Source organism: Oncorhynchus kisutch, linkage group LG17, assembly GCF_002021735.2.
Source record: "Oncorhynchus kisutch isolate 150728-3 linkage group LG17, Okis_V2, whole genome shotgun sequence".
NCBI lineage: Eukaryota > Metazoa > Chordata > Actinopteri > Salmoniformes > Salmonidae > Oncorhynchus > Oncorhynchus kisutch.
The window spans coordinates 5763581-5789910 of NC_034190.2; the positions used below are offsets into that span (position 1 = coordinate 5763581).

General features: G+C 44.1%; 1 protein-coding gene across 2 annotated transcripts in view; it reads left to right on the forward strand.

Annotated features, from left to right (window-relative positions):
* Positions 1 to 26330, forward strand: part of nt5c1aa (5'-nucleotidase, cytosolic IAa) — a 66297-nt gene that overhangs the window by 24022 nt on the left and 15945 nt on the right. Inside the window, exons 2-4 of one of the 2 annotated variants that reach the window (XM_031795029.1) lie at positions 10613 to 10660; positions 19095 to 19262; positions 24946 to 25075. In XM_031795029.1, the coding sequence (XP_031650889.1) occupies positions 10613 to 10660; positions 19095 to 19262; positions 24946 to 25075 (346 nt within the window). The remainder of the gene's footprint in view (positions 1 to 10612; positions 10661 to 19094; positions 19263 to 24945; positions 25076 to 26330) is intronic. The other variant, XM_031795030.1, reaches the window with a different exon arrangement.

The following is a 26330-nucleotide window of genomic DNA, read 5'->3' on the forward strand; positions in this document are numbered from 1 at the left end:
TATAGCCATTTAGAAGAGTCATTTAGTATAGCCATTTAGTATAGCCAGTTAGCTATTTAAGATGGCGCCGAAGAGAATGGCTTTCGTTCGTTTTTTTGTGTTGTTTTTTACTTATTTTTTAAACTTATTTTGTACATAATGTTACTACAACCATCTCTTATGACCGATAAAAACTTCTGGACATCAGAACTGGGATTACTCACCACAAACTGGTAGAATCTTTTTCATTTAACAAGTCCTTTAATGAGTCCAACAAGAAAGATATACTGCTCTCCAGGGAACAGGCCCAAATCCCCGTCATTTGTGTGATGAAAAGACTGAGGGAAAATGGAAGCAGATCAGGCAGCCTTCTGAAATCCGTAGGCGAGTGATTAAACTCACACTGCTATCAATTCTACTTGCTAAAATGCAATCACTGGAAAATAAAACTGATGATCTACGATTACAATGATCCTACCGACAAGACATTAAAAACTGTAATAACTTATGTTTCACCAAGTTGTGGCTGAACGACGACACGGATAATATACAGCTGGAGGGATTTTCAAATCACCGGCAGAACAGAGAAGCTACGTCTGGTAAGACGAGGGGTGGGGGTGTGTTTATTTGTCAATTATTGCTGGAGCGCAATGTCTAATATTAAGGAAGTCTCGAGGTATTACTCACCTGAGGTAGAGTACCTTATGATAAGCTGTAGACCACCTTCTCTACCAAGAGAGTCTATTTTATTCGTAGCCATCTATTTACCACCAAAGACCAGTGCTGGCACTAAGACCGCACTCAACAAACTCTACAAGACCATGAGCAAACAAGAAAATGCTCACCCAAAAGCGGCACACCTAGTGGCTGGGAACTTTAACGCAGGCAAACTTAAATCTGTTTTCCAAATTTTTACCAGCATGTCACATGTGCAAGCAGAGGAAAAATAACTCTAGACCACCTTTACTCCACACACAGAGATGCGTACAAAGCTGTCCCTCGCCCTCCATTTTGCAAAGCTGACCATAATTCTATCCTCCTGATTCCTGCTTACAAGAAAAAAACTAAAGCAGGAAGCACCAGTACATATTGTACATATCCCAACCTGGATTACAGGCAACATCTGCATCGACCTGAAGGCTAGAGCTGCCGCTTTCAAGGAGCGGTAGCTCCTATTCTACTGTAGTGGTGTAGTATAGTAAACACTATTCTACTGTAGTGGTGTAGTATAGTAAACACTATTCTACTGTAGTGGTGTAGTATAGTAAACACTATTCTACTGTAGTGTTGTATTATAGTAAACACTATTCTACTGTAGTGGTGTAGTATAGTAAACACTATTCTACTGTAGTGGTGTAGTATAGTAAACACTATTCTACTGTAGTGGTGTAGTATAGTAAACACTATTCTACTGTAGTGGTGTAGTATAGTAGTGGTGTAGTATAGTAAACACTATTCTACTGTAGTGGTGTAGTATGGAAAACACTATTCTACTGTAGTGGTGTAGTATAGTAAACACTATTCTACTGTAGTGGTGTAGTATAGTAAACACTATTCTACTGTAGTGTTGTATTATAGTAAACACTATTCTACTGTAGTGGTGTAGTATAGTAAACACTATTCTACTGTAGTGGTGTAGTATAGTAAACACTATTCTACTGTAGCATTGTAGTATAGTAAACACTATTCTACTGTTGTGGTGTAGTATAGTAAACACTATTCTACTGTAGCATTGTAGTATAGTAAACACTATTCTACTGTTGTGGTGTAGTATAGTAAACACTATTCTACTGTAGTGTTGTAGTATAGTAAACACTTTTCTACTGTAGTGGTGTAGTATAGTAAACACTATTCTACTGTAGTGGTCTAGTATAGTAAACACTATTCTACTGTAGTGGTGTAGTATAGTAAACACTATTCTACTGTAGTGGTGCAGTACACTATTCTACTGTAGTGAGGTAGTATAGTAAACACTATTCTACTGTAGTGGTGCAGTACACTATTCTACTGTAGTGAGGTAGTATAGTAAACACTATTCTACTGTAGTGGTGCAGTACACTATTCTACTGTAGTGAGGTAGTATAGTAATCACTATTCTACTGTAGTGTTAATCCTCTCTCCTCTTTTTTTTCCTCCTCCTATTTAGTATGTCTCTCCTCTCCCCTGTTTCTCCTCTCTCCTCTCCCTGTTTCTCCTCTCTCCTCTTCCCCTGTTTCTCCTCTCTCCTCTCCCTGTTTCTCCTCTCTCCTCTCCCCTTGTTTCTCCTCTCTCCCCTCTCTCCTCTCCCTGTTTCTCTCCTAATCCCCTGTTTCTCCTCTCTCCTCTCCCCTTGTTTCTCCTCTCTCCTCTTACCCTGTTTCTCCTCTCTCCTCTTCCCCTGTTTCTCCTCTCTCCTCTCCCCTTGTTTCTCCTCTCTCCCCTCTCTCCTCTCCCTGTTTCTCTCCTAATCCCCTGTTTCTCCTCTCTCCTCTCCCCTTGTTTCTCCTCTCTCCTCTCCCCTGTTTCTCCTCTCTCCTCTCCCCTTGTTTCTCCTCTCTCCTCTCCCCTTGTTTCTCCTCTCTCCTCTCCCTTGTTTCTCCTCTCTCCTCTCCCCTGTTTCTCCTCTCTCCTCTCCCCGTGTTTCTCCTCTCTCCTCTTCCCCTGTTTCTCCTCTCTCCTCTCCCCTTGTTTCTCCTCTCCCCTTGTTTCTCCTCTCTCCCCCTCTCTCCTCTCCCTGTTTCTCTCCTAATCCCCTGTTTCTCCTCTCTCCTCTCCCCTTGTTTCTCCTCTCTCCTCTCCCCTGTTTCTCCTCTCTCCTCTCCCCTTGTTCTCCTCTCTCCTCTCCCCTTGTTTCTCCTCTCTCCTCTCCCCTTGTTTCTCCTCTCTCCTCTCCCCTGTTTCTCCTCTCTCCTCTCCCCGTGTTTCTCCTCTCTCCTCTTCCCCTGTTTCTCCTCTCTCCTCTCCCCTTGTTTCTCCTCTCCCCTTGTTTCTCCTCTCTCCCCTCTCTCCTCTCCCTGTTTCTCTCCTAATCCCCTGTTTCTCCTCTCTCCGCTCTCCTCTCCCCTTGTTTCTCCTCTCTCCTCTTCCCCTGTTTCTCCTCTCTCCTCTTCCCTGTTTCTCCTCTCTCCTCTTCCCCTGTTTCTCCTCTCTCCTCTCCCTGTTTCTCTCCTAATCCCCTGTTTCTCCTCTCTCCTCTCCCCTTGTTTCTCCTCTCTCCTCTCCCCTGTTTCTCCTCTCTCCTCTCCCCTTGTTTCTCCTCTCTCCTCTCCCCTTGTTTCTCCTCTCTCCTCTCCCCTGTTTCTCCTCTCTCCTCTCCCCCTTGTTTCTCCTCTCTCCTCTTCCCCTGTTTCTCCTCTCTCCTCTCCCCTTGTTTCTCCTCTCTCCTTGTTTCTCCTCTCCCCTCTCTCCTCTCTACCCATGTTTCTCATCTGTCCTCTCTCCCTGTTTCTCTTCTCTTCTCTCCCCTCTCCCCTCTCCCCCTTTTCTTCTCCCTCATCTCTCCATGTTTTCTCTCTCTCTCCCCCTTTCTATAATCTCTCTTGTTTGTTTATCCTCTTCCCTCTCCCCTTGTTTCTCCTCTCTCCTCTCCCCTTGTTTCTCCTCTCTCCTCTCCCCTTGTTTCTCCTCTCTCCTCTCCCCTTGTTTCTCCTCTCTCCTCTCCCCTTGTTTCTCTTCTCTCCCCTCTCCCCCTGTTTCTTCTCCCTCATCTCTCCATGTTTTTCCCTCTCCTCTCCCCCTTTCTATACTCTCTCTTGTTTGTTTTATCCTCTCCCCTCTCCCCTGTTTCTCCTCTCTCTGCTCCCGCTGATTCCCATATCTTCTCTCCCCCTGTTTCTCTTCCCCCCTTATCTACACCCCACCAGATTATGTTACTTCCCCTGCACCTCTAATGTTTTCCCTCGTTCGGTTATCCTCTACATTCTCCTCTCTCTCTGTTATCCTCTACCTTCTCCTCTCTCTCTGTTATCCTCTACCTTCTCCTCACTCTCTGTTATCCTCTACCTTCTCCTCTCTCTCTGTTATCCTCTACCTTGTCCTCTCTCTCTGTTATCCTCTACCTTCTCCTCACTCTGTTATCCTCTACCTTCTCCTCTCTCTCTGTTATCCGCTACCTTCTCCTCTCTCTCTGTTCTGCTCCTCCTTCTCCTAGCTTTGTCGTTATCCTAACCTCCTCTCATATCTCTCTTCTTTGTCATTATAATTTCCCCCTCTGCCCCTGTCCTTATCTTTCTCCTTTCTCCTCTCCTACCTCTTTCCCCCTTTCATCTGTCATGTACTGTTGTTTCCTCTCCTCTCCTCTCCTCTCCTCTCCTCTCCTCTCCTCTCCTCTCCTCTCCTCTCCTCTCCTCTCCTCTCCTCTCCTCTCCTCTCCTCTCCCTCCTCTCCTCTCCTCTCCTCTCCTCTCCTCTCCTCCTCTCCTCTCCTCTCCTCTCCTCTCCTCTCCTCTCCTCTCCTCTCCTCTCCTCTCCTCTTCTCTTCTCTTCTCTTCTCTTCTCTTCTCTTCTCTTCTCTTCTCTTCTCTTCTCTTCTCTTCTCTTCTCTTCTCTTCTCCTCTCCTCTCCTCTCCTCTCCTCTCCTCTCCTCTCCTCTCCTGTCTTTCCCTGGTGTCCACTATGGAGGGTGTCTGGTTTTGAGATATGTAAATACAATATCATGACTCATAATCCTGTGATCCCAGTTATTAAACAGACCTGTCCGATGGGCAGACATAACTCTCACAGGAGCATTTTGACTCTATATGTAGTATATTCTCCTTGTGTAAGGAGAAAACACTGAGCGGAATATGACGGAGGTTACATACAGTGAGCTACAAAAGTATTGGGACAGTGTTTTGACTCTGTACTCTAGCACTTTGGATTTTAAATGAAACGACTATGATGTTAAAGTGCAGACTGTTGGCTTTAATTTGAGTGGATTGTCACCCATATCAGGCAAAAAGTTTACAAATTACAGCACTTTGCACATGGTCCCACCCATTTTAGGGGACCGAAAGTATTGGGGAAAATGCTCTTATATTTAACTAGGCAAGTCAGAAACAAATTCTTATTTTCAATGACGACCTACCCCGGAAAACACGGGGCCAATTGTGCCCCGCGGGACTCCCCATCACAGCCAGATGTGATTCAGCCTGGATTTGAACCAGGGACTGCAGTGGCACCTCTTGCACTGAGATGCAGTGTCTTCGACAGCTGCGCCACTCGGGTGCCTGATAGAAACATTCATGTGTTGAAAATCCCCACTTGTTTGCATAGTCAGCTTACAAACATCTCTGACACACACACTTACCCCGCCAGACATGTCACCAGGGGTCTTTTCAGTCCCCAAATCCAGAACAAATTCCAGAAAGTGAACGGTATTATATAGAGCCATTATTGCATGGATCTTCCTTCCATCTCATATCACTCAAGTGAACAGCAAACCTGGTTTCAAAAAGCAGATAAAGCAACACCTCACGGCACAACGCCTCTCCCCTATTGGACCTAGATCGTTTGTGTGTATGTATTGATATGTAGGCTGTGTGCCTTTTGTAAAACAATATATAATGTATGTCAGGGCTGCCCAACCATCAAGATGAATTGTCAGATTCAACAGAAGATCTCTTTGTTTCTTGGGACCAAGAACAAGCATCTCCGTTTTGTCCGAGTTTAAAAGTAGAATGTTTGCAGCCACCCACTTCCTTATGTCTGAAATGCAGGCTTCCAGCGAGGGCAATTTTGGGGCTCTCGTTGTAATGAGGATCGGACCAAAGTGCAGCCTGGTAAGTGTTCCTGATTTTTATTGATCAAAACACTCGAACAAAGTAACAAAGTGAAAAATGAACCAAAACACTGGTAGGGAAAAGGCTGCCAAAATATGATTCCCAATCAGAGACAACGATAGACAGCTGCCTCTGATTGGGAACCAAACTCGGCCAAAAACAAAGAAATAGAAAACATAGAAATAAAGAAACTAGAATGCCCACCCTAGTCACACACTGGCCTAACCAAAGTGAGAATAAAAGCCTCTCTCGAAATGTGAAGAGGATTGGACTGAAAACCTACAGGACAGTAGATCTCCAGGAAGAGGGTTGGACTGAAAACCTACAGGACAGTAGATCTCCAGGAAGAGGTTTGATCTGAAAACCTACAGGACAGTAGATCTCCAGGAAGAGGGTTGGACTGAAAACCTACAGGACAGTAGATCTCCAGGAAGAGGGTTGGACTGAAAACCTACAGGACAGTAGATCTCCAGGAAGAGGGTTGGACTGAAAACCTACAGGACAGTAGATCTCCAGGAAGAGGGTTGGACTGAAAACCTACAGGACAGTAGATCTCCAGGAAGAGGGTTGGACTGAAAACCTACAGGACAGTAGATCTCCAGGAAGAGGTTTGATCTGAAAACCTACTGGACAGTAGATCTCCAGGAAGAGGGTTGGACTGAAAACCTACAGGACAGTAGATCTCCAGGCAGAGGGTTGGACTGAAAACCTACAGGACAGTAGATCTCCAGGAAGAGGGTTGGACTGAAAACCTACAGGACAGTAGATCTCCAGGAAGAGGGTTGGACTGAAAACCTACAGGACAGTAGATCTCCAGGAAGAGGGTTGGACTGAAAACCTACAGGACAGTAGATCTCCAGGAAGAGGTTTGATCTGAAAACCTACAGGACAGTAGATCTCCAGGAAGAGGGTTGGACTGAAAACCTACAGGAAAGTAGATCTCCAGGCAGAGGGTTGGACTGAAAACCTACAGGACAGTAGATCTCCAGGAAGAGGGTTGTGCTGAAAACCTACAGGACACTAGATCTCCAGGAAGAGGGTTGGACTGTAAACCCACAGAACAGTAGATCTCCAGGAAGAGGCTGTGGCTGAAAACCTACAGGACAGTAGATATCCAGGAAGAGGGTTGGACTGAAAACCTACAGGACAGTAGATATCCAGGAAGAGGGTTGGACTGAAAACCCACAGGACAGTAGATCTCCAGGAAGAGAGTTGGACTGTTGGACAGGACAGTTGTCACATTCTGACCTTAGTTCCTTTTTTATGTCTTTGTGTTAGGTTGGTCAGGGCGTGGGTTGGGGTGGGTAGTCTATGTTCCTTTTTCTATGTTGCTATATTTCTACGCTTTTGGTCTAGTGTGGTTCTCAATCAGAGGCAGGTGTCGTTCCTTGTCTCTGATTGAGAATCATCAGAGACAAGGAACGACGAACACTTACCACGCTGCATTTTGGTCCTCCTCTCCTTCCACCAACGAGAATTGTTACAACAGTAGATCTCCAGGAAGATGGTTGGGCAGCCCTGTAGTTCTGTCCTTGAGCTGTCCATGTCTATAAATGTTCTGTATTATGTTCCCTGTTTTGTTTTGGACCCCAGGAAGAGTAGCTGCTGCTTTTGCATTTCCTTATAAAATCCCGAATATCAAATACCCAGGATCACACAGGACACCAGATCATACAGGAGAATTACACCAGATAGGACAGACTGACCCTAGACACCCCCCCACCCCCCAGGCGCATACACTATTGCAGCAATGATACTGGAGGCTGGGGAGGGGGGGGGGTCAGGGGACACCGTGGCCCTGTCTGAAGTTACCCCAGGACAAGGCCATTCCCAGGCAGGATATAATCCCACCCACTTTTTCAAAGCACATATCCCCCCACAGCACCAGAGGGATGTCAACAGACCACTAACTTACTACCCTGAGACAAAGCAGAGTATACCCCACAAATATCTCCACCGCCGCACGTTCCCATGAAGGTGCGAAATCAGACAGGGAGATCACGTCAGTGGTTCTGCCCTCTCAAGTTGAGTGTAGCAAAAAATACCCTGGCATGACGTGATGCACCCTTCTTAGGGACGATGTGGGAGAGAAGCTATTCTTAGAGCTGAAATACCTTGGGGATGGAGTTATAGCATATTGCACAGAAAGGTTTCTCCAAAAGATGTAACTTAATTAATAGTCATATCATTTAGTATAAAAGGTCTCTCCAAAAGCTCAATCACATTTAATAGTTACATAATATTGCACAGAAAGGTCTCTCCAAAACTTGTAACATATTCAAGAGTTAAATCATATCGCAAAGAAATATTTTTTTATTTTTTTTATTTAACTAGGCAAGTCAGGGAACAGTGGGTTAACTTCCTTGTTCAGGGGCAGAACGACACAGTTTTACCTTGTCAGCTCAGGGATTCAATCAGGCAAACCTCAAGGTCAAGCATCATCAACTGTGAGATGCTCTAGGGAGAATGTAAAGGCTATATCTGTGCCCCAAATGACACCCTAGTCCCTATATAGTGCACTACTTTACACCAGAACCCCATGGCACCCTATTCCCTATATAGTGCAATACTTTAGACCAGAGCCCTATGGCACCCTATTCCCTATATAGTGCAATACTTTAGACCAGAGCCCTATGGAACCCTATTCCCTATATAGCACACTACTTTAGACCAGGGCTGGCACCCTATTCCCTATATAGTGCAATACTTTAGACCAGAGCTCTATGGCACCCTATTCCCTATATAGTGCACTACCTTAGACCAGAGCCCTATGGAACCCTATTCCCTATATAGTGCAATACTTTAGACCAGAGCCCTATGGAACCCTATTCCCTATATAGTGCACTACCTTAGACCAGGGCTGGCACAATATTCCCTATATAGTGCAATACCTTAGACCAAGGCTGGCACCCTATTCCCTATATATAGTGCAACACTTTTCACACTACAAGGATGTGAGTATTTGATCATTCGGGATCAACCACTGACTAGAGGATATTATAAACCCTCTGCATATCATCCCATGTTTGATATCTCTGGCTAAAGGATAAAAGAGGCAGTCAAACATCCTATAGTGTAAAGGTCTCATATAAAGAGCAGTCAAGCATCCTATAGTGTAAAGGTCTCATATAAAGAGCAGTCAAGCATCTTGTACTGTAAAGGTCTCATATAAAGAGCAGTCAAGCATCTTGTACTGTAAAGATCTCATATAAAGAGCAGTCAAACATCTTGTACTGTAAAGCTCTCATATAAAGAGCAGTCAAGCATCTTGTACTGTAAAGGTCTCATATAAAGAGCAGTCAAGCATCTTGTACTGTAAAGATCTCATATAAAGAGCAGTCAAACATCTTGTACTGTAAAGATGCCAGATCTCACCTGGAGCTTCTCCCCTGACACATAGACATCTGGCTCAGTAGCATCAGATACCACCTGGAGCTTCTCCCCTGACACACAGACATCTGGCTCAGTAGCATCAGATACCACCTGGAGCTTCTCCACTGACACATAGACATCTGGCTCAGTAGAATCAGATACCACCTGGAGCTTCTCCCCTGACACATAGACATCTGGCTCAGTAGCATCTGTTGCCCTCTTTGTGAAGAACATGCAGACAGTTCTTTTCACATTGAGATGCAAACACGAGTCACTGAGCCACTTTGTAACCTGGACCATTACAGTAGTGAGTCACTGAGCCACTTTGTAACCTGGACCATTACAGTAGTGAGTCACTGAGCCACTTTGTAACCTGGACCATTACAGTAGTGAGTCACTGAGCCACTTTGTAACCTGGACCATTACAGTAGTGAGTCACTGAGTCACTTTGTAACCTGGACCGTTACAGTAGTGAGTCACTGAGCCACTTTGTAACCTGGACCATTACAGTAGTGAGTCACTGAGCCACTTTGTAACCTGGACCATTACAGTAGTTAGTCACTATGTAAGTTGGACCATTACAGTAGTGAGTCACTGAGCCACTTTGTAACCTGGACCATTACAGTAGTGAGTTCTTGTGCAGCTTGTTGTTTGCTCTTTGCATGCACACACATACAGAAGGCAGATCATTAATGTACAGGCTGAACAGTATTGAGCCTTGTGGCACACCCACATCATAGCTAAACGTGGGCGACAGCTCATTGCTCACTCTGACACACTGAGTTCTGCCTTCAAGGTATGATTTCATCCATCTCAAGGCATCGGGGGGGGGGGGGGGGGGGGGAGTTGAACTTGGACAATTTTGTGATGATAATCTCATGATTAACAGTATCAAAAGCATTCCTTAGGTCCAGAAACACAGCCCCAACAACACCCCCTTTTGTCCATCTTGGACTTCACATTTTCCAGAAGAAAGCAGTGGGTCGTTTTTGTGGAGTGTTTCGCTCTGAAGCCGAACTGCATGGAGTGTAATGTGAAGGGGCTGTTGTTGAGGTGGGCCATCAGTTGTCCTTCTACACACACAGTCAAGCCATCCTAATACTGTAAAGGTATTATAGAAAGAGGATCAGCAGCAATGAAACTCTCATCTCTCTCTCACGGGGCATTCTGTAGTATAAGAGCCTTCTGAAATACGAAGGCAGGACAGTAGCTGACTGCTATAAAAACCTAGTCTTTCCTCGAAGGGGAATTGTACAAGTGCGAACATCAGATTGTGCATTGCTGCTGTCTTTGGCAAAGTTAGGAATCGCCTTGAAAAAATAGGTTATCGATGGTAAATTCTTTAATTTCATTTTCAAAGGGATTGTCTGGATGAATAAAGAGATGATAAACAGTGTGCAAATGGGAAAATGGAAACTGTTGTTGTTGTTGTTCTGTGAACGAGTCATTATTTGGAAAAAACATCACAGCGTGAATGAATAAATGAATCATTGAAACTGCGAACATTTTATTTTATTTGTGAAGGTGTCATGTCAGAGAAGAGCCCGGAAGGTGGAGGGAGGCATTTTCTTTGTAAGTATAAACACGGCAATGTGGGCCAGGGTCAAAGGTTATGTCCGTGATGATCGTCGGTCACCTCTAACCTTTGACCTTTTATTAACCTCCTTTGAAACGTACGCATGACCCTTCTGGATGCAGCTACTAACCAACGTTTCCTGAGCGACGAATTCTATCGCTAAACCATTATGGGTTAGTGGTCAAACATGGAAGGAAAAAGCAATGGGTAGTTATGAATGCCTTAGCAAGTCTGATAAGACACTATATCACCTGTGTATATGCATTTTTAAGAGGTTTTGTGTGAAGGTCAAATGCATGCGTTTTCATGTATTATACACAGGTTGATTTGATAAAAGTTTTCCCAATGCAAATTGTTGTTTTTGTAGTCATACGAATTCGATTGGTTTTCTCCGAGTTTTATCCTGTTAATAAATATTAGCCATGATCAGTAGTGACTGTCAGTAAAAAAACACACATATATAACGACCAATTGACCGTTCGTTCCCCTCAGATTGATAACCTACTTTTGTCGTATCATTCCAATGTATTGTTGACTTGAATTTGTTTCCTCTAAGTAAATTCTATCGCTTCCATGTGGTTGTTGCTGAGGATCCCTAGTAAATGTGGTTGTTGCTGAGGATCCCTAGTAAATGTGGTTGTTGCTGAGGATCCCTAGTAAATGTGGTTGTTGCTGAGGATCCCTAGTAAATGTGGTTGTTGCTGAGGATCCCTAGTAAATGTGGTTGTTGCTGAGGATCCCTAGTAAATGTGGTTGTTGCTGAGGATCCCTAGTAAATGTGGTTGTTGCTGAGGATCCCTAGTAAATGTGGTTGTTGCTGAGGATCCCTAGTAAATGTGGTTGTTGCTGAGGATCCCTAGTAAATGTGGTTGTTGCTGAGGATCCCTAGTAAATGTGGTTGTTGCTGAGGATCCCTAGTAAATGTGGATTATGTTTCATATAATACAAATTGGCCGTGAACACTAACCAAAGAACTATGGAGCACAGATCAAACTGTTTGGATCCTGACAGATCGCACAATACTTGTTGTTGTCACACTGTTCCATGTTCAATGTGGGCAGTAGGGAATACATTATATTTATACTATTATATACTATAGGGTATACAGTATATTTATACTATAATATACTATAGGGTAAACATTATTAATACTATAATATACTATAGGGTATACAGTATATTTATACTATAATACACTATAGGGTATACATTATTAATACTATAATATACTATAGGGTATACAGTATATTAATACTATAATACACTATAGGGTATACATTATATTTATACTATAATATACTATAGGGTATACAGTATATTTATACTATAATATACTATAGGGTATACAGTATATTTATACTATAATATACTATAGGGAATACATTATATTTATACAATTATATACTATAGGGTATACAGTATATTAATACTATAATACACTATAGGGTATACAGTATATTTATACTATAATATACTATAGGGTATACAGTATATTTATACTATAATATACTATAGGGTATGCAGTATATTTATACTATAATATACTATAGGGTATACAGTATATTTATACTATAATATACCATAGGGAATACAGTATATTAATACTATAATATACTATAGGGTATACAGTATATTTATACTATAATATACTTTAGGGAATACATTATATTTATACAATTATATACTATAGGGTATACAGTATATTTATACTATAATACATTTTAGGGTATACAGTATATTTATACTATAATATACTATAGGGTATGCAATATATTTATACTATAATATACTATAGGGTATACAGTATATTTATACTATAATACACTATAATATGATCAAATTCAAATTGAAAGGTAAACAGTATTTAAAGGGATGGCTTTAGATAATAGATAAAAAAAATATTTAAAAAACGAATTGTATGAACAACCTCCTGATGAATTCTGTCTGACACACAATGGGTATGTTTTCGTCCGGTTGAATTAAATGTATTCATCGTTCAAATGAGCCACACCCACATAGCTTGCCTTACCACGCACCTGCATAAGATAAGTCTGAATATCAACTACTGAGAAGTGTTTAAATCAAAACGTGTGAAAAAAACATGACAAAGCTCAATTTTTTTTTTTTTTTTGCTGAGTTCGTGTTCTCTGCAATCCTACACCCGATATCTGGGTTGATCTGTGTGTTTACAATACAGTTTCATTCTCAGTAAGTGTGGTGGAGGACAAGGCCACATTGCATGCCAAAAATTTTATCACCTTTAACTGCCATTGTTTAAAGGCCCCTTCAACCTTGACAGGAGTCATTGAGTATTTGTACACACATCCTGGAGTGTGTGTCTGTCTATTCACACACCTGTTTGTGTGTGTGTGTGTGTGTTTCTACAAATACTAACTCAATCTCTATAGTCACTAACTATAGGAAATCAGGTGATATATATCAGTGCGAGGCAGGGTGTGTGTGTGTGTGTGTGTGTGTGTGTGTGTGTGTGTGGGTGGGTGCTTGAGAGAGAGAGGGAGAGCTCAGGACAGCCTGTGAGCTGTTAGACTCTCTCTCTCTCACACACACACACACACACACACACACACACACACACACACACACACACACACACACACACACAATCGTGACCCTCTTTCCTGCCCTTTCCTGCCCTGCACCCTCTACCCTAGCGTCATCTGACTTCAACCCCAATGTGGGTGACTAATGCAGGGCGCCCTGTATGGAATGCCACCCCTCCCTCTCTCTCTCCCCTCTCCCATCTCCTCTCTCTCAACACACACACACACATGCATATGGAAAAGGTTGAGAAGATTACCACTCTGAAATGATATACGTGAGTGTGTGTGTGTACAGCTCTTGACTATGACTATACATTTTCCTTTCCACAACAACAATACTGTGACCTCCATGACACAGCAACCAACATCAACTGTCCTTAGCTACCCTGTCTCTCTCTGTCTCTCTCTGTCTCTCTCTGTCTCTCTCTGTCTCTCTCTCTCTCTCTCTGCGTGTCTCTCTCTCTGCGTCTCTCTCTCTCTGCGTGTCTCTCTCTCTGCGTCTCTCTCTCTGTGTCTCTCTCTGTGTCTCTCTCTCTCTCTCTGTCTCTCTCTGTCTCTCTCTCTGCGTCTCTCTCTGTGTGTCTCTCTCTCTGTCTCTCTCTTTCTCTCTCTCTCTGTGTCTCTCTCTGTGTGTGTCTCTCTCTGTGTGTCTCTCTCTGTGTGTCTCTCTCTCTGTGTCTCTCTCTGTGTCTCTCTCTCTCTGTGTCTCTCTCTGTGTGTCTCTCTCTCTCTCTGTGTGTGTCTCTCTCTCTCTCTCTGTGTCTCTCTCTGTGTCTCTCTCTCTCTGTGTCTCTCTCTCTATCTCTCTATCTCTCAATTCAATTGAAAGGGCTTAATTCACATTGAAAACGTATGTCTACATTGTCAAAGCAAGTGAAATAGATAATAAACAAAAGTGAACGGTTTTCTTCTGGTTGCACATTTCTTGTTGCAACAGGTTACAAATCTTGCTGCTGTGATGGCACTGAGGTATTTCAACCAACAGATATGTTAATTTATCAAAATGGGATTTGTTTTCAAATTCTTTGTGGGTCTGTGTAATCTGAGGGAGATATGTGTCTCTAATACGGTCATACATTTGACAGGAGGTTAGGAAGTACAGCTCAGTTTCCATTTTTGTGGGCAGTATGCACATAGCCTGTCTTCTCTTGAGAGCCATGTCTGACTATGGCTGCCTTTTCTCAATAGCAAGGCTATGCTCACTGCTCTCTTTCTCTCTCTGTCTCTCTCTATATATATACTCTCTCTTTCTCTCTCTTCTCTCTCTCCGACTCTCTCTCTCTATCCCTCTCTCTCTCTCTCTCTCTCTCCCTCTCTCCTAATATGCACACACACCACTGCAACAGTCTTTACAGCCAGCACAATTGGGACATACACTGACACACTGACACATACAAACACCCGCAAACACACACACAAACACAAACAAATCTGTCGCATGAGAAGATCAGGGTCTTGTCACCTTGTCAGAAGGGCTCTCCAGTTACATGTCCCTGTACACTTCACACGCCCCCCCCCCCTGAGAAAACATCAGATGTCCACAAACGCACACACCACCACACACACACACAAACACACACACACACACACACACACACACACACACACACACACACACACACACACACACACACACACACACACACACACACACACACACACACACACACACACACACACACACACACACACACACACACACACACACACACAGACACACACAGACAGACAGACAGACCTGCTAGAAGTGTCCCACTATAACCCATCCCTGCTATAGGTGTCCCACTATAACCCATCCCTGCTATAGGTGTCCCACTATAACCCATCCCTGCTAGAGGTGTCCCACTATAACCCATCCCTGCTAGAGGTGTCCCACTATAACCCTAACCCATCCCTGCTATAGGTTTCCCACTATAACCCATCCCTGCTAGAGGTGTCCCACTATAACCCTACCCCATCCCTGCTATAAGTGTCCCACTATAACCCATCCCTGCTAGAGGTGTCCCACTATAACCCATCCCTGCTATAGGTGTCCCACTATAACCCATCCCTGCTAGAGGTGTCCCACTATAACCCATCCCTGCTATAGGTGTCCCACTATAACCCATCCCTGCTAGAGGTGTCCCACTATAACCCATCCCTGCTAGAGGTGTCCCACTATAACCCATCCCTGCTAGAGGTGTCCCACTATAACCCATCCCTGCTTGAAGTAGATAGTAGACTTCATACAGTATCTAATACAGTATCTAATACAGTATCTAATACAGTATCTAATACAGTATATTATACAGTATATAATACAGTATCTAATACAGTATCTAATACAGTATCTAATACAGTATAGCATACAGTATCTAATACAGTATCTTATACAGTATCTAATACAGTATCTAATACAGTATAGCATACAGTATCTAATACAGTATCTAATACAGTATCTAATACAGTATCTAATACAGTATAGCATACAGTATCTAATACAGTATCTAATACAGTATCTAATACAGTATCTAATACAGTATAGCATACAGTATCTAATACAGTATAGCATACAGTATCTAATACAGTATCTAATACAGTATAGCATACAGTATCTAATACAGTATATCATACAGTATCTAATACAGTATCTAAACCATATCTAATACAGTATATCATACAGTATCTTATACAGTATAGCATACAGTATCTAATACAGTATCTAATACAGTATCTTATACAGTATATCATACAGTATATCATACAGTATCTAATACAGTATCTAATACAGTATCTAATACAGTATCTAATACAGTATCTTATGCATTATATCATACAGTATTGTATACAGTATTGTATACAGTATCTAATACAGTATCTAATACAGTATATAATACAGTATCTAATACAGTATCTTATGCATTATATCATACAGTATTGTATACAGTATTGTATACAGTATTTCATACAGTATCTTATACAGTATCTAATACAGTATATAATACACTATCTTATAAAGTATATCATACAGTATATCATACATTATCTTATACAATAGCCTACACAGTATATTATATGGTATATTATACAGTATATTACATGGTATATTATACAGTATATTATACAGTACATTATACAGCATATTATACAGTAAATTATACGGTATATTGTACAGTATCATATACAGTATCTTATACAGTATATCATGCAGTATCTTATACAGTATATCATGCAGTATCTAATACAGTATCTTATACAATAGCTTACACAGTATATTATATGGTATATTATACAGTACATTATACAGTATATTATACAGTACATTATGCAGCATATTATACAGTATCTCATACCGTTTATTATACACTATCTCCTTAACATACATTGTTGAAATCAATGATGGATTCAATGCAAACAAAAATAATCATTGACTTTTTACATAAAGCTTTTGTTTTGAGTGGGAGTGTATTCGGGAAACAAACATTGAAATAGACAAATGTAATATTTGGATGCAATGCTCCTTACCTAAATGTTCAAAGATTGAAATTAGATAATTGCTATGTTAAGTGGTAGACAAATGGAAGGTTAGGTAACAATGTTCATAACTGAAAATAAACTATAAGGAACATTTTCAGAACATTGGTGCTCTTAGATACGCGGAGACTAGGTGAAGGGCTGTTAGCGACATGGAGACTAGGTGAAGGGCTGTTAGCTACATGGAGACTAGGTGAAGGGCTGTTAGCTACATGGAGACTAGGTGAAGGGCTGTTAGCTACATGGAGACTAGGTGAAGGGCTGTTAGCTACATGGAGACTAGATGAAGGGCTGTTAGCTACATGGAGACTAGGTGAAGGGATGTTAGCTACATGGAGACTAGGTGAAGGGCTGTCAGCTACATGGAGACTAGGTGAAGGGCTGTTAGCTCCGTGGAGACTAGGTGAAGGGCTGTTAGCTATGTGGAGACTAGGTGAAGGGCTGTTAGCTACGTGGAGACTAGGTGAAAGGCTGTTAGCTACGTGGAGACCAGGTGAAGGGCTGTTAGCTACATGGAGACTAGGTGAAGGGCTGTTAGCTCCGTGGAGACTAGGTGAAGCACTGTTAGCTCCGTGGAGACTAGGTGAAGGGCTGTGAGCTATGTGGAGACTAGGTGAAGGGCTGTTAGCTACATGGAGACTAGGTGAAGGGCTGTCAGCTACTTGGAGACTAGGTGAAGGGCTGTTAGCTACATGGAGACTAGATGAAGGGCTGTTAGCTATGTGGAGACTAGGTGAAGAGCTGTGAGCTATGTGGAGACTAGGTGAAGGGCTGTTAGCTACATGGAGACTAGGTGAATGGCTGTCAGCTACATGGAGACGAGGTGAAAGGCTGTTAGCTATGTGGAGACTAGGTGAAGGGCTGTTAGCTACGTGGAGACTAGGTGAAGGGCTGTTAGCTATGTGGAGACTAGGTGAAGGGCTGTGAGCTACGTGGAGACTAGGTGAAGGGTTGTCAGCTACGTGGAGACTAGGTGAAGGGCTGTCAGCTACGTGGAGACTAGGTGAAAGGATGTTAGCTACTTGGAGACTAGGTGAAGGGCTGTTAGCTACTTGGAGACTAGGTGAAGAGCTGTTAGCTACATGGAGACTAGGTGAAGGACTGTTAGCTACGTGGAGACTAGGTGAAGGGCTGTTAGCTATGTGGAGACTAGGTGAAGGGCTGTTAGCAACGTGGAGACTAGGTGAAGGGCTGTTAGCTACTTGGAGACTAGGTGAAGGGCTGTTAGCAACGTGGAGACTAGGTGAAGGGCTGTCAGCTACGTGGAGACTAGGTGAAGGGCTGTTAGCTACTTGGAGACTAGGTGAAGGGCTGTTAGCTACTTGGAGACTAGGTGAAGGGCTGTTAGCTACATGGAGACTAGGTGAAGGGCTGTTAGCTACGTGGAGACTAGGTGAAGGGCTGTTAGCTATGTGGAGACTAGGTGAAGGGCTGTTAGCAACGTGGAGACTAGGTGAAGGGCTGTTAGCTACTTGGAGACTAGGTGAAGGGCTGTTAGCAACGTGGAGACTAGGTGAAGGGCTGCTAGCTACGTGGAGACTAGGTGAAGGGCTGTTAGCTACTTGGAGACTAGATGAAGGGCTGTTAGCTACGTGGAGACAAGGTGAAGGGCTGTTAGCTATGTGGAGACAAGGTGAAGGGCTGTTAGCTACGTGGAGACTAGGTGAAGGGCTGTTAGCTACGTGGAGACCAGGTGAAGGGCTGTTAGCTACTTGGAGACTAGGTAAAGGGCTGCTAGCTACGTGGAGACTAGGTGAAGGGCTGTTAGCTACATGGAGACTAGGTGAAGGGCTGTTAGCTACGTGGAGACTAGGTGAAGGGCTGTTCCAGCATGATGTGTGGGTTCTCCTATTTCATCTCCTCTCCATGAATCACCTGCTGCCTTCGGCGTGTGTGTGTCCATGCGTGTATGAGTGTCTGGTTACTGTGTGTGTGTGTCTACGTGTCAGAGGTTGGGAATAGGTATCATGTACTGCTTAATGGAGGCCATCTTGAACATGCATCAACTACTAATATATCCAACCCTTCCCAGAATACACTGATGTCCTTCACTGGGTTCATTTCACAGACCTGTGTTGTATGTGGTTAGTTCGATGTCTTCACAGTCTAACCTATCCCCCTCTTTCTCTACCTCCTATTCTGTCAAAACTAATTTCTCTCTTTGTCTCCATTTCCCCATCCTTCTCATCCTTTCTTCCTGTCCCATCTGCTTTCTCTCTTCATCATTCCATTACCCAACCCTTCGCAATCTGTTTTCCCTATTCCTTTTCATCTCCACACATCCAATCTCTCTCTCATTCTCAACCCTTCACAACTATCTTTCTATCTTCCCATTCCCCCTCTTTCGTCTCTGCAGCCCAAGCCTGAGAATGCCGTGACCATTGCAGTGTCGTCCCGGGTCCTGTTCCGTACTGAGACGGAGCAGAAGGTGTATGAGCAGAAGGGGGTAGAGGAGTACCTAAGGTATCAGGTGGAGCACGAGAACGAACCCTTCGCCCCAGGACCAGCCTTCTCCTTCGTCAAGGTTAGAGTCATACAAACACACTACCCTTCGCCCCAGAACCAGCCTTCTCCTTCATCAAGGTTAGAGTCATACAAACACATTACCCTTCGCCCCAGGACCAGCCTTCTCCTTCATCAAGGTTAGAGTCATACAAACACACTACCCTTTGCCCCAGGACCAGCCTTCTCCTTCATCAAGGTTAGAGTAATACAAACACACTACCCTTCGCCCCAGGACCAGCCTTCTCCTTCATCAAGGTTAGTCATACAAACACACTACCCTTCGCCCCAGGACCAGCCTTCTCCTTCATCAAGGTTAGAGTCATACAAACAGGCTAACCTTTGCCCCTGGACCAGCCTTCTCCTTCATCAAGGTTAGAGTAATACAAACACACTACCCTTCGCCCCAGGACCAGCCTTCTCCTTCATCAAGGTTAGTCATACAAACACACTACCCTTCGCCCCAGGACCAGCCTTCTCCTTCATCAAGGTTAGAGTCATACAAACAGGCTAACCTTTGCCCCTGGACCAGCCTTCTCCTTCATCAAGGTTAGGGTCGTACAAACACACTGAGATGACACACAAACACTTCCGTACCATATATGGACTCAATGATGAACAAGGAAACAGGATACATGTCGTCGTCGTCCCCCCTTGGGCCAATTGAGATGGCGTGTGACTAATACATTTCATTCATCGTGTGCGACCACAGATGATACATTATATTGACCAAATACTCATGTCTCCGCAATGAATATGAAAAGACATATCTTCAAAAATGGAAGGCAGTCAAGCCTGGGTACCAGTCCAGCATGGGTACCAGTCCAGCCAAGGGTACCAGTCCAGCCAAGGGTACCAGTCCAGCCATGGGTACCAGTCCAGCCAAGGGTACCAGTTCAGCATGGGTACCAGTCCAGCCAAGGGTACCAGTCCAGCCAAGGGTACCAGTCCAGCATGGGTACCAGTCCAGCCAAGGGTACCAGTTCAGCATGGGTACCAGTCCAGCCAAGGGTACCAGTCCAGCCAAGGGTACCAGTCCAGCATGGGTACCAGTCCAGCATGGGTACCAGTCCAAGGCTTGGGTACCAGTCCAGCCAAGGGTACCAGTCCAGCCAAGGGTACCAGTCCAGCATGGGTACCAGTCCAAGGCTTGGGTACCAGTCCAGCCAAGGGTACCAGTCCAGCCAAGGGTACCAGTCCAGCATGGGTACCAGTCCAGCCAAGGGTACCAGTCCAGCCAAGGGTACCAGTCCAGCCAAGGGTACCAGTCCAGCATGGGTACCAGTCCAGCCAAGGGTACCAGTCCAGCCAAGGGTACCAGTCCAGCCAAGGGTACCAGTCCAGCCTGGGTACCAGTCCAGCATGGGTACCAGTCCAGCCTGGGTATCAGTCCAGCCTGGGTATCAGTCCAGCATGGGTACCAGTCCAGCATGGGTACCAGTCCAAGACTTGACATTCAGGTCAATTTGATAGTGGCACACTGGGCCAGTACCAAGTGAAAACTACTGTCCCGAATGAGAAAATTACTGGCCCTCTCCAAGATCACAGGAAAGCAAGTTATGCATGTACAATTTAAATCATGGGGGATTTCGTGTTTTGTTATCAATCTGGGAAAGTACCTTATATTATAGCCAACCATAAAATCTGATATTAACACAGATTTTATGATGACATATAGAGTATATTATATAGACTATATTAAACAATTGACAATATAATATTCCTCACCAGAAATTAGGCCAATAGCACATTGATGGAAAGCAATATCTTTAGGGCCTGTACATGGTCCCTATTAATCAGGCAGGGGTGCTATATTAGCCATAAGCATTATCACCTGTCTGATGCAGCACGGTGGCTACATGGCTGAAGCATTATCACCTGTCTGATGTAGCACGGTGGCCACATGGCTGAAGCATTATCACCTGTCTGATGCAGCACGGTGGCCACATGGCTGAAGCATTATCACCTGTCTGATACAGCATAGTGGCCACATGGCTGAAGCATTATCACCTGTAGCCTGATGCAGCATGGTGGCCACATGGCTGAAGCATTATCGCCTGTAGCCTGATGCAGCATGGTGGCCACATGGCTGAAGCATTATCACCTGTAGTCTAATGCAGCATGGTGGCCACATGGCTGAAGAATGGAGTTTCTCTAACCCTCGTAGGCAAATCATGCTTTGCTGTGGGAGGGACTGGTGCATTTCGCAAAATAGATGGCATCATGAGGCGGGAGGGGGGGGATTATGTGGTTATATTGAAGCAACATCTCAAGTCATCAGGCAGGAAGTTAAAGCTTGGTCGCAAATTGGTCTTCCAATGACCCCAAGCATACTTCCAAAGATGTGGCAAAATGGCTTAAGGACAACAAACTCCGTATTGGAGTGGCCATCACAAAGCTTTGACCACCATCCTATAGAGCATTTGTGGGAAGAACTGAAAAGGCGTGTGCGAGCAAGGAGGCCAGATACACCAACTCTGTCAGGGGGAATTGGTCAAAATTCACCCAACTTATTGTGGGACGCTTGTCGAAGGCTACCCGAAACGTTTGATCCAATTTAAACAATTTAAAGGCAATGCTACCAAATACAAATTGAGTGTATGTAAACTTCTGACCCACTGGGAGTGTGATGAAAGAAATAAAAACTGAAATCATTCTCTCTACTATTATTCTGACATTTCACATTCTTAAAATAAAGTGGTGATCCTAACTGACCTAAGACAGGGACATTTCACTAAGATTAAATGTCAGGAATTGTGAAAAACTCAGTTTAAATGTATTTGGCTCAGGTGTATGTAAAATTCTGAATTCAAATGTACGTGCCGATATTGAACTCTGAATTTTTAGGCTGCCTGACTCCCTTGAGACGGGTCTGTGACTTAGCCTACTGACACGGGTGTATGGTGTAGGCTACTGAGACGGGTCTGTGACTTAGCCTACTGAGACGGGTCTGTGGAGTAGCCTACTGAGACGGGTCTGTGGCGTAGCCTACTGAGACGGGTCTGTGGCATAGTCTACTGAGACAGGTGTATGGCGTAGCCTACTGAGACAGGTGTATGGCGTAGCCTACTGATACAGGTGTATGGCGTAGCCTACTGAGACGGGTCTGTGGCGTAGCCTACTGAGACGGGTGTATGGCGTAGCCTGCTGAGACGGGTGTATGGCGTAGCCTACTGAGACGGGTGTATGGCGTAGCCTACTGAGACGGGTGTATGGCGTAGCCTACTGAGACGGGTGTATGGCGTAGCCTACTGAGACGGGTGTATGGCATAGCCTACTGAGACGGGTGTATGGCGTAGCCTACTGAGACGGGTGTATGGCGTAGCCTACTGAGACGGGTGTATGGCGTAGCCTAGTGAGACGGGTCTGTGGCGTAGCCTACTGAGACGGGTCTGTGACGTAGCCTACTGAGACGGGTGTATGGCGTAGCCTACTGAGACGGGTGTATGGCGTAGCCTACTGAGACGGGTGTATGGCGTAGCCTAGTGAGACGGTTCTGTGGCGTAGCCTACTGAGACGGGTGTATGGCGTAGCCTACTGAGACGGGTGTATGGCGTAGCCTACTGAGACGGGTGTATGGCGTAGCCTAGTGAGACGGGTCTGTGGCGTAGCCTACTGAGACGGGTCTGTGGCGTAGCCTACTGAGACGGGTCTGTGGCGTAGCCTACTGAGACAGGGCTCACTCGAAACTTGTTGATAACAAGTGTGAAGCATCAAACGTCGGAAAGATTGTGAAAGATGAAATACAAATATATATATAATTTCTTTCTGTTTTGGAGTTTGAAAATTGGACCATATGAAAGCTTGATTAATTAGCCCGGTGAGCTCTGCGGTTGTTGCCGGCGCCAGCGGGCAGCCCTGAATGTATTAGCCCTGCAGTATCATTCGCTAATTCAATCCCTGTATTACACATCATGTGCCAAAGAAACACCTCCACCTGCTGGAGAAGACATATTTTGGGCTCAGTTATGCCTCTTGCTTCGCCTTATCCTCTCTGGCGTGACTCACACATTACAGTTAATTACCATAGCTCCCGCCTTGGGCCATTCAGTGTAATTTTCTAAAATGTCGGATCTCTATGGCAAGACGCATCCTTCATCCAAGTTTAGTCAAAACCCGGGCCAATGCTGTCTGAGTTAAAGAATATGACTGAGAATGGACAAGACAGGCGGACAGACGGACAGACAGAGATGATCCTCAGTCCCCTCCCTGATTTCATCGTGGGGGACAGCAAAGATTAATGGATGCTTAAAGTTTGACTATACACTGGACTTACAGAGATACTGAAATGCATAAACTCTGGTAGAGTACTGAGGTGGTAGATTACTGAGGTTGTAGAGTACTGAGGTGGTAGATTACTGAGGTTGTAGAGTACTGAGGTGGTAGATTACTGAGGTGGTAGAGTACTGAGGTGGTAGAGTACTGAGGTGGCAGAGATACTGAAATGCATAAACTCTGGTAGAGTACTGAGGTGGTAGAGTACTGAGGTGGTAGAGTACTGAGGTGGTAGAGTACTGAGGTGGTAGAGTACTGAGGTGGTAGTGTACTGAGGTGGTAGTGTACTGAGGTGGTAGTGTACTGAGGTGGAAGAGTACTGAGGTTGTAGAGTACTGAGGTGGTAGAGTACTGAGGTGGTAGAGTACTGAGGTGGTAGTGTACTGAGGTGGTAGTGTACTGAGGTGGTAGTGTACTGAGGTGGAAGAGTACTGAGGTTGTAGAGTACTGAGGTGGTAGAGTACTGAGGTGGTAGAGCACTGAGGTGGTAGAATACTGAGGTTGTAGAGTACTGAGGTAGTAGTGTACTGAGGTGGTAGATTACTGAGGTGGTAGAGTACTGAGGTGGTAGATTACTGAGAACACACACTGATGCCATCTAGTGGCCAAAATCTAAATTGTATCTAGGCAGGAATAATACATTATGGCCTTTTTCTTGCATTTCAAAGATGACGGTATAAAAAATATATATATTTTTTCTTTGTATTATCTATTACCAGATCTATTGTGTTATATTATCCTACATTCCTTTCACATTTCCATAAACCTAAAAGTGTTTCCCTTTAAATACGGTGACAAGAATATACATATCCTTGCTTCAGGTCCTGAGCTACAGGCAGTAAGATTTGGGTATGTCATTTTAGGCAAAATTTAGGGAAAAAAGGGGGTGTATCCTTAAGAGGTTTTAAGTACCATCACTGAAATAAAAATTCAAATCAATGTAGTCCTACAAGAACATTGAGTAAGAGGTCAAATAAAACTATTTCCCCAAAGACTTTGAGAGACATAAAAATGAATAGGAACTGTCGCAGTAACACATATACACATTCCGTGACTTGTTTTGGCTTATTGACTCATATCACATGGGTAAAGCATGCATCCGTAACCATGGGTACAAAGTGGCTGATGTTACATTGATTTAGAAGGGTCTGAACGAGATGGAACTCTTTCACTATTGATCTGTATGCCGAATGCTATTACAAGTGTACTGATTACATTACCCATAATCCTTTGCTCTCCCCTGCTATCTCATCAGGCCTTGGAGACGGTGATATTGATTTGCATGCTATGACATGTACACTGACTGACTACATTACCCATAATCCTGTTATCTCCTCTGCTCTTCCATCAGGTGTTGGAGGCAGTGAACGCTAACACATACGCTGACTACATTACCCATAATTCTGTTTTCTCGTCTGCTCTTCCGTCAGGCGTTGGAGGCGGTGAATGCCCGCCTGAGAGAACTGTACCCAGAGAGTGAAGAACTGTTTGACATCGTCCTGGTAACCTATAACCACGCCCATGTAGGAGTCAGACTCATCAATACCATCAACCATCACAGTGAGTCTTACACACACACACACTTACCACACTCACACGGAGGCATATGCATGCATGTTAGGATGTGCTACCTGCACGAAACAGGCACAAGCACGCACTGTCCAACAGTTCATAGCGAAACTAGCGTACCCTCAAGAGAGCACGTGTGCTGCCCCAGTCAATGTGTCACAGGTATCAGCGTCAGCGTCAGATCTGGGAAATATCAGCAGATGTAGGTTCTTGATTTGACCACCCGGTTGTTGCAGATTTTTTTTTAATGGCTTCTAAACTTTGTAGTTTCCACTTTAAAATATAAGACTTGGTGTGCCCTAAAAACAAGCATTCATCAAACCCTACAAAAATGTCCATTAATTATAATCCACACAATAATTCACATTTCCTGTTGCTGCAGGATTCTTTTCCTGCTGTGAGAAACAGGTCAAATTAAGACCCTACATCTGGGGCTTTCATTGTGTGCATCAAATACTGCATACCGCTATATACTTATTCTAGAAGCCTAGAATACAAGGGTCCCGAAAGGGGTTATTCGGCTGTCCCCATGGGACAACCCTTTTCGATTCCAGGTAGAACCCTTTCGGGTTCATGGAAGATGGAAATCAAATGGGTTCTACCTGGAATCAAAAAAAGGTTATTCAAAGGGTTGTCCTGTGTGGCCAGCCAATGAACCCTTTTACATTTTAGTTGGAACTTTTGTAGGCACAGACTGGGGATCGACTTACCCTTCCAAAGTCTGACTGTTCACCATTCGGGGGAAATAGCTAAACGGACCTGACATCTATATACCACTTTCACGTAGAGCTTTCCAGATGCCATGAACCATAAGAGAATGGCTCTCTGTGTGTGAACGAACGCAAAACAGATACCATAGCTGTTTCCCAAACAGATCCCAAGGATCTGTTTCCCAAACAGATCCCAAGGGTCCCAACCAGTCTCTCTGGGTTCACGGCTAAAGCAAAGCCTTGGTTGTGTATTTATCTATTTATTTATTTTTTATTGATGGGTCGCCAACATATTCAAAGGACTTCCGCGTCACAACAATGAAAACAAGTTAGGGAAGTGGCTTCCTTCAGAGCTCCCAGATGCCTCCATGTCTTCTCATCTGATGTTAGATCTCTCCAGTGGTCCTCTGTGTGACACGAACCACACTCCCTGACCTCTGACATTTTCTCTAGAGAACACAATAAACAAACACGGACAAGATGGCCGCCCAGACGTCAAGGAGATTCGATTCTGTAATACAAACTATTCTTTAGGG